The following is a 9328-nucleotide window of genomic DNA, read 5'->3' as shown; positions in this document are numbered from 1 at the left end:
TCCTCTGCAGCAGAGTTAACTCAGAGTCTTCCTTTCCTGTGGCGGTCCTCATGAGAGCCAGTTTCATCATAGCACTTGATGGTTTTTGCGACTGCACTTGAAGAAGCTTTCAAAGTTCTTGAGATTTTGACTGACCTTCATGTCTTAAAGTAATGATGGACTGTCGTTTCTCTTGGTTTATTTGAACTATTAGTGCCATAATATGGACTTGGTCTTGGCTATCTTCTGTATACCACCCCTACCTTGTCACAACACTACTAATTAGCTCAAACGCATTAAGAAGGAAAGAAATTCCAGAAATTAACTTTTAACAAGGCACACCTGTTAATTTAAATACATTCCAGGTGACTACCTCATGCATCTGGTTGAGAGAATGCCAAGAGTGTGCAAAGCTGTCATCAAGTCAAAGGGTGGCTACTTTGAAGAATCTAAAATATGAAATATAGAAAAGAAAAACCCTTGAATGAGTAGGTGTGTCCAAACCTTTGACTGGTACTGTATATACACATATACAAGCTACTATTTACTAAAGAATAATTATACATATTGTCTCCTCAACATTGTTTCCTCTAAAACGCACTCCTTATAATGTACAGGTATAAATATATTCTATGCAATAAAGACCAAGCGGCTCTTTTTGACTAATAGTGTGAATATTTTGTGTGCTGTTCACAGGTATTCTCGTCCATGCAGTCCTATGACCTTGGTTGCTCATACGGTGGCGGCTCAGATACAGCCTCTGTGTTGAACGACGCTGGCTTGTCATTCATCTCCAACTCTCATGTGCTATCTAGGATGAGGAAGGGTATGACGAACGTAGTGTGATTAAACAATACAGCTGTCTAGTGTCTACACTACTTCTTCTTTGGTCCATAGTTTCTGAATGATGTTCTCTGGGATAGGGTTAAAACCCCTTTAGGAGGTAGACGACTTAACATTTCACAGACATGGATCCACTAAACTAGACATGACATTGTCTGGGACTTAAATCCCAACCTTCAACATAAAGGAAAAACAAATAGAAAAAAAACACCAACTCAGACGTACATTTCAACAAAGCATTAATGACATCATAGTTGCTCAAAACCTACATGTTCCCACAATATGTTGATGTTTTATGTTGATGGTCTTCACCCTACTGTATGTGTGTTTGTCTTAGGGTTTAACTGTGAGTCAGGCTTCAGACGACAGAGGCGTTCTCTGGACCTCCAGAAGCAGATGGTGTCCATAAGTATTACAACGTTACTTTACTATTGACTGTCACTAACTGCTGCCTGAGGTGGTGGGAGAGACTGTTCATCAGTCCTGGCAGGTACGAACTAAAACCTTTTGTCACTACCTCACCATCTCCAACTCCCAGAATCCAGTTACTCAGACGCCAAGCTGCAGGAGTGTTGTTCTCATGGCTTGTCCCTGATCCCCATGCTGAGGACGTGTCAGCAGAGAGCCGAGAGAGTGGCACGAGCCAATAAGGACCGTGTCTGTGTCAAGGCCTTCCTGGACTGCTGCATAGAGGGAGAGAAGTTGAGGGAGAAGAAGAAACGAGACGACGCCCAGAGAGGACATGGCAGGAGTGAGGATGACTTGATTGTTGGGGATATTACCATTCTAACATGTATAACATGGTAACAAAATGATAACAGACACTATCCTTTAGACAGACATGTCTGACTTGTTATAACTTAAAAGGATTGGATGAGAATACGATCTTAAAAGGTTATATTATTGTGACACCTTTAGTCTACACTCTCTCCTCTCAGCTGCTAGTGCCACAGACATCGAAGACTTCTTTGACACAACCAATCAGCAAATACGCAGAAGTTTCCCCCCAAGCTTTGCATTCGCAGTGGTCGATATAAACGGCAAAGGAAGGTGAGAAATGGACATTTAGACACACAGTATATCGGCGCCATGTGTCTGAAACACTATTGTAATTTGTCTCTCTCTCTGTCTCCCTTAGTCATACTGTGGCTCTGCCTGATTCCATCACCACCTGGGAGATACAGGCTGTCAGCTTGTCTGCTTCTCATGGTAACATCCTCCTCCTCTATTGGTTCATATTCCTGTACCTAGACAGTAAGGAACGTGTGGTGTCATTCTGGAGAGTAATGGACCTGTCTGTGTGTGTCCCTCCTGCAGGCATCTGTGTTGCAGAACCACATGAGTTCCGTGTGTTTAAGAAGGTTTTTGTCTCTCTGAGGCTGCCGTACTCAGTCAAAAGATTTGAGCAAATGTCTATTGCTCCTGTTGTCTACAACTATTGGGACGAGGCTGCACAGGTACAGTTGAATCACTTTCTGTAGTACTACAGTTGAACACTTCAGAAGCATAAACAGAAATATGAAATGCCATACAGCTGATGGAGCACTTCCTCCTTCTCAGATTGCACTCCACATGGAGAGAAATGACAAGCTCTGTTCACCAGGCTCCAGTTCCATCAAAACCTATGTCAACATCACCGTGGAGGCCCACTCCTCCAAAGCAGTCACATTCTCTGCAGTACCCATGGAAACCGGCCCCATACCCATCAAAATACGCCTTTATGACATAGAGAATGAGGACGGCAGTGATGCTATTGAAAAGATTCTGAATGTTAGAGTAAGTATACAAAAAATATCGGGGAAAATTACTACTACAAAAAATTTGAACTGAAGATCCATTACTGTAAAGCTACTGCATTTATGTAATATGATAGTTTCTCATATTTTAGACGGAGGGAACAGAGAAGAGAGTGGAGGAAACTCATTTTGTTGACCTGAATGCCAATATTGGTGAGATTGCTAACAGAATATCTATGATGACAGCATTTTATTCACGTAATAGTTTATGGCATAAAAAGCACCAACCAGCTTCTCTCATTCTCTGTTGTCAGGGAAGAGTCGCCAATCTTTCACGATTGATGGAAAGTTACCAGACAACACAGTCCCTGGCTCCAGCACCAATATCTTCGTCAAGATGGAAGGTCTGACTCATTTTACCCTCCAATCATTTCTCTTCACAACAGTATTGTCAGTTTAATATCCAATCTCATCCATTCCCCAGGGGAGCTGTTTGGCAAGTCCACTTCCAAGACCCTGCTCTCTCCCGATGGGGTTAGCAGCTTGCTCAATGCTCCTCATGGATGTGCAGAGCAGACTATGAAACGTATGGCCCCCACAGCCCTGGCCCTCCGCTATCTGGACCTTAGCCAGCGCTGGTATGAGCTGCCCCCTGGCATCAGAGATACAGCTCTCCAGTTCACAGAGCAAGGTGTGGGAGAACTGTAATGAAGATGTTTTATTTTCAGTAAGAAACACAAAATACAATATCTCTCTCTGTCTCTCTCTCTCTCTTTCTCTCTCTCTCTCTCTCTCTCTCTCTCTCTCTCTCTCTCTCTGTCAGGCTATATGAGAATTTTGACTTTTAAAAAGGGTGATGGATCATATGGAGCTTGGACGCACCATCCCACCAGTTACTGGTCAGTACATCTCTCTTTACGTTGCTTGTTTTTGTGGTACTGTAGTTTTCTGTCTGTCTGGAATAAAAGCCTGTAAACACTGCAACTCTCCAGGACTGGAGCTGGCCGATCCTATCACAGTGTTTGTTACCCTTCCTCTCTAGGCTGACGGGCCTTGTTGTGAAAGTGATGTCTCTGGTGGCAGAACGTCAGAATGCAGGCGGTGGAGAGAAGGGGAGATGGGCACAGGGTGTGTCTGAGCAGCATATCATTGATTCAGTCAGATACCTCCTGGTTAAACAGAAGGAGGATGGATCATTCTCGGACCCTAACCCAGTCATACACCGGGAAATGCAGGTAAAGGATTATTCAGAACACTAGTTTTAACATGAAGATCACTTTATTGGGCAGTTTCACACAAGGTCCAACCGAAATTTGACTTCCGCTTTTAACCCAACTCCTCCGAAAGACACACATAACATAGACAGGTTTTGGAGAGGTGTGGGAGGCTTCCACACTGGACGCCTGGGGAGCTGTTGTTGCGTGGAGGTTAAGTGCCTTGCTTAAAAGCACAACAGCAGGCAAAGGCATCTAGGATTTCATTCCAGCAACCCTCTGGTTGCCAACTCAGTCAGACGCAGGACTCGAACTGGCAACCCTCCTGTATTTTCTCTTTATCTGTTGAGTTGAGTTGTCTCTTTTTCTCTCTAGGGAGGCATTAGAGGGATAGAGGGAGATGTCTCCATGACTGCTTTCATAACTGTGGCTCTAAATCGCTCCCTCCCTTTCCTGACAGACAACAAGGAGCGTAGCGATACGGTAAGATAGGTGGACGTATTTCCTTATTAACTCACAAGTGTTTAGTATAGTGTACTTTTTTATTGTGTTACCAATTAACCGACTTCAACCGAATCATCTGTCTAAATCAGCCATCTCTATCCTGGAGAAGAAGAAAAACAGAGACATCAAATGCTCCTATTTTTAACCAGAATGGCTAGCTGCTCTGTGTTTGTGTTTGTGTTTGTGTAGAAAGCCATTATCTCCAAAGCCACCGGCTACCTGCTCTCACGTGTTGAGGGGCTACAGAGGCCCTACGCTGTGGCCATAACAGCCTACTGTCTGTCAGTCTGTCTGACTGACCGGAAACAGGCTGAGCCTTCCTGGGAAAAACTCAAAGGACTGGCAACTGAAGGTATTGTCCTATTACACTCCTGTTATAGGTCAGAATGGTGTGGGCTGATGGGGGATTGCTGCTGACATTGATATTCATTGACTGCTCTTGACAGGGAAAGACAATTGCCGTGGGTGGTATGCTAACGCTGGCATGGTGAATGAGGAAAAGAAACATTATGTACCGACAACAGAGGCCATAACAGTAGAGACTACAGCCTATGCCCTGTTAACTGCAGTGGCTCATAAGGACGCAGAGTGGGCAGACTCTGCAGCCTGCTGGCTGACTTCACAGGAGAACTATGGAGGAGGTTTCAAGTCCACACAGGTGAGATATACTGTACTGATGGAGGAGACTTCAAGTCCACACAGGTGAGATATACTGTACTGATGGAGGAGACTTCAAGTCCACACAGGTGAGATATACTGTACTGATGGAGGAGACTTCAAGTCCACACAGGTGAGATATACTGTACTGATGGAGGAGACTTCAAGTCCACACAGGTGAGATATACTGTATTGATGGAGGAGACTTCAAGTCCTCACAGGTGAGATATACTGTACTGATGGAGGAGACTTCAAGTCCTCATAGGTGAGATATACTCTACTGATGGAGGAGACTTCAAGTCCTCACAGGTGAGATATACTGTATTGATGGAGGAGACTTCAAGTCCTCACAGGTGAGATATACTGTATTGATGGAGAGCCAAACAATGCCAAAACATGATGTGGCTGCTTCATTGCCTCCTAGTGCATGTAGTTTCCTTGTTCCTAGTTAGCATGTTTTGCTAATTTTCCACCTTCATATTCAGTCCAACAATACTGATATTCTACTGATACAGTGACCCAAGGGTGAGAGTCCCACTCATTGAGAGTCGATGGACATTTTACATTCTACACCATTTGGTAGAAATAACATGCTAAATGTCTACCTTCAATTTGTATCCAGTCTATGCATTCATCTTAATGTCTTTAGGATACTATAGTGGCTTTGGAGGCTCTCTCTGAGTATGCACTGAACAGGCCCCAACCTCCCATCACAGAAGTGGAGGTACAGTTCACTATTCCAGGGAAGAGCGACATTCAGAAGCTGTCATTGGACAACAAGGGGGATAAAGTAGAAACGGAGCTGAAGGTATACCCACTCCAACACACACACACACACACACACACACACACACACACACACACACACACACACACACACACACACACACACACACACACACACACACACACACGTAACTCTCTCTCTCTCTGTCTCTACTTGGCCAGAGACTGATTGGTAATCCTATCATTAACGTAGCCCTAACGGGACAGGGAAAAGCCAAGATGAAGGTGAGCGTCTTTCTCATCAAAATATATTTATTGATGTTCATTCAAACTGGTAATATATTGATCTGTCTGGCAGGTTACGAAAGCTTACCATCTACTGGACTCCTCAGACGACTGTAACCTTCTGTCAATCACAGTCAAAGTAGAGGGGAGAGTAGAGTACACTGGTGAGCGTACAGCACTACTCTGATTCAGTGCTCCTTTTACTACAGGTTAGGATGTGTGTGACAGAGTTCCACAAGTACACTATGATAACACTTTGTTTCATCAGCCCAGATTGTTGAAGACTACAACGACTATGAGGGTGACTATGGAGACGGAGAGAAAAGGGAGGAAGAGGATGTCCCCCGATCAGCGATTGAGTGGTTTGACGCTCGCAGCAGACACAGAAGAGATACTCAGCAAAGCCGGAATTCTGAAAACGATGTTGAATACGAAGTCTGTGTGAGGTATGTTAAACAGAGAGGTCTGTGTGAGGTCAGTTAAACAGAGAGGTCTGTGTGAGGTCAGTTAAACAGAGAGGTCTGTGTGAGATCAGTTAAACAGAGAGGGAACTGATTCTGTCATGAATATACAAATAACAGAAGATTTATGACTGGGAGGAATATTTTGTGACGGCCTAGGCGATAGGGCAGTGGTTTTTCAGTAAGCTAACTAACTTATATTCTTTAGTCATAGTCTGACCAGGAATCTCACAGGAATGTCCATAGCCGACATCACACTGCTCAGTGGCTTTGAGGCACAGACAGACGACCTGGACAAGGTGAGTCTTCATCATCATATAGAGTCTATATAAACACGTTACCAACCCCCTCCCTTTACTTTTCTTTAGTAACCAATGTTCTGTCAGTCTCTCCCCTGATCTTCCTCTCTCCCTTCCCCCTTTTCATCCCCTGATCTTCCTCTCTCCCTTCCCCCTTTTCATCCCCTGATCTTCCTCTCTCTCTTCCCCCTTTTCATCCCCTGATCTTCCTCTCTCCCTTCCCCTTTTCATCCCCTGATCTTCCTCTCTCCCTTCCCCCTTTTCATCCCTCCATCATTCCTTCCTCTCTCCTTTCCCCCTTTTCATCCCTCAATCATTCTTTCCTCCCTCCTTCCCCCTTTTATCTCTCCATCATTCCTTCCTCTCTCCCTTCCCCTATTTCATTCCTCGATCATTCCTTCCTCTCTCCTTTCCCCCTTTTCATCCCTCGATCATTCCTTCCTCCCTTCCTCTTTCTCTAACTGTTGTCTCTCCACAGCTAAAGAACCCTGATGAACAATACATCTCTCACTACGAGGTCTCACATGGCAAAGTGCTGTTGTACTTTAATGAGGTGAGACTCACACAGACACGAATACACAAGCAACTCGGTGGAACAGTGTGAAATCGAAAATCCCAAAGGTTTTTTCTGTCTCTGTCCAGATTGAGGAAAGGGAGTGTGTAACGTTTAGGGCTGTGCAGACAGTAACTATAGGTTTACTGCAGCCTGCTCCGGCCACATTCTATGACTACTATGAACCAGGTATACAAGGCTTTCTTTTCACATTTATTCTGTACTTTTTTTTGTTACCTTGATAGATTTTTTTGTATCTGTCAAATAGTCTTCTGAATATATTAGCCATCACTAAAAAATAATGCATAATTTGACTATCTCTCCCCATCTGCCACTGTCTCTCTCTCTTCCTCCCGGTCTGTCTGTCTTTGCTAACATACACCTTCCTCCCTCCCCTCTCTCTCTCGCTCTCTCTCTCTCTCCTACTCTCTCTCTCTCTCGCTCTCTCTCTCTATCCTCTCTCCCTCCTCTCCCTCTCTCTCTCCCTCTGTCCCTTCCTTCCTCCCCTCTCTTTCTCCTCTATCTCTCTTTCTCTCTCGCACACACACACACACACACACACACACACACACACACACACACACACACACACACACACACACACACACTATCACAGACAGAAAGTGTACTACTTTCTATGCTGCACCAAAAAGAAGCAAGATGGTTTCAACATTGTGTTCAGGGGATGTGTGCCAGTGTTCAGAGAGTAAGTTATTATTTCTATCACTATCGCCAACATTCTCTGTTACCATTTTGAAGAATTCTCTCACTGTTATGGCACCAGACCTGGGTTCTAATAGTGTGGAGAATTTGATTGAGCCTGCCTGTAGGGCCTTAAAGGCGGGATTTGACCATTTTGGGACTATTCCATTGGTTCTGGTTTCATTGGTTAGGGTCTGTATGACACTAAAGAAAGTCCCATTGGTTCTGGTTTCATTGGTTAGGGTCTGTATGACACTAAAGAAAGTCCCATTGGTTTTTTAGGGCCCTGCCACAAAGAGAAGGACACTTTTGGACCACTGAAGCTAGAGAAGAAAGATCGTTTTGAACATGCTTGCTATTCCCCCACTGTGGATTACGGTCAGTAGACAATTTAGCTATGAGTATGACACAGGTCAATAATTTAACAGTTACAGTATGGGACAAATAAGGTGAAGCTAGTAATTCATTTTAAATCTGGTTTGTTTTAGGTTTCATTGTCCAAGTCATCAGTATGTCTGTGAAGAGTAACTTTGAACTCTACACAACTAATGTGACGAAGGTACTCCGAGCCAGTAAGTGATAAAACCATTATTCCAATCCTGACTTGAGATCTCTGTCTGTGACTAGAATGTTCATGAAGACGTAACCATAGATAGTACATGTACTTCTTTCTACGGTCATGGTAACTATGGTAACTCTGTGCCCTCTTTCTGCCAGCCGGAGATGTGAAGCTGGAGGAGAGCAAAGTGCGAGTGTTCGCCAAGAGGCTCCAGTGTAAAGGACAGCTAGAGACAGGGAAGACATACCTCATCATGGGCAAAGATGGCTCCACCACCGACTCGAATGGCCAGTAAGTTCTGGCTATGATGTCATAAGACAACTGAAGATGTTTTTACCCCTAAGGTCTTACTCTGTGAGAATTGGACTTCCCTGGTAAATGTCTCACCATTTCTCTGTTTGACTTTTAGGATGCAATACCTTTTGGAATCAAATACCTGGATTGAACAAGTGCCCAATGAGAAAAAGTGCCAAGGAACAAAGAACAGGCCTACATGCAACAAATTTAAAGACTTTGAATCTGAGTACATGTTAAATGGCTGCACCCAGTAACTGGTTCACTGACATGTTAACATGCATACTCAACACATCATCTAGAAAATTAAATGTTTTTATCGAGTCATGTAATTTAAAGATTTTGTATCTGAGTGCATGTTGAATGGCTGCACCCAGTAACTGGGTTACTGACACGTTAACATGCATACTCAACACATCATCTAGAAAATTGTTTTTATCGAGTCATGTAATTTAGTGTTTGTAACATCCACTTTCAATACTTATCAAGATCAATGAAATGGCATTTTAACCACAA

The 9328-nt window shown here is 43.8% G+C and overlaps 1 protein-coding gene across 1 annotated transcript; it reads left to right on the top strand.

The window, feature by feature from the left end:
- The first annotated feature begins 652 nt into the window (after positions 1-652).
- LOC139419646 (complement C4-like) lies at positions 653-9328 on the top strand. Its single transcript, XM_071169634.1, has 27 exons — positions 653-805; positions 1160-1231; positions 1361-1573; positions 1761-1872; positions 1961-2031; positions 2140-2279; positions 2383-2598; positions 2711-2771; positions 2873-2962; positions 3043-3249; positions 3382-3457; positions 3601-3793; positions 4148-4255; positions 4466-4628; positions 4723-4934; positions 5583-5741; positions 5882-5944; positions 6018-6108; positions 6213-6390; positions 6614-6704; positions 7183-7257; positions 7347-7446; positions 7874-7963; positions 8242-8337; positions 8448-8531; positions 8677-8809; positions 8928-9328. Exons 1-27 carry the CDS (start codon positions 688-690, stop codon positions 9067-9069), a joined length of 3354 nt encoding a protein of 1117 aa, XP_071025735.1. The 5' UTR covers positions 653-687; the 3' UTR covers positions 9070-9328.

The sequence above is a fragment of the Oncorhynchus clarkii genome, chromosome 2 (genome assembly GCF_045791955.1).
Source record: "Oncorhynchus clarkii lewisi isolate Uvic-CL-2024 chromosome 2, UVic_Ocla_1.0, whole genome shotgun sequence".
Taxonomy (NCBI): Eukaryota; Metazoa; Chordata; class Actinopteri; order Salmoniformes; family Salmonidae; genus Oncorhynchus; species Oncorhynchus clarkii.
Note: the sequence above shows the minus strand (reverse complement) of the source record. Positions and strands in the feature narration are given on the sequence as shown.

Coding starts and splice junctions, on each gene's coding strand:
- LOC139419646 (XM_071169634.1), top strand. CDS start 688: ATGCAGTCCTATGACCTTGGTTGCTCATACGGTGGCGGCTCAGATACA. Junction 806..1,159: donor GCTATCTAGGATGAGGAAGG/GTATGACGAACG, acceptor TGTTTGTCTTAG/GGTTTAACTGTGAGTCAGGC. Junction 5,945..6,017: donor AGGGAAAAGCCAAGATGAAG/GTGAGCGTCTTT, acceptor TCTGTCTGGCAG/GTTACGAAAGCTTACCATCT.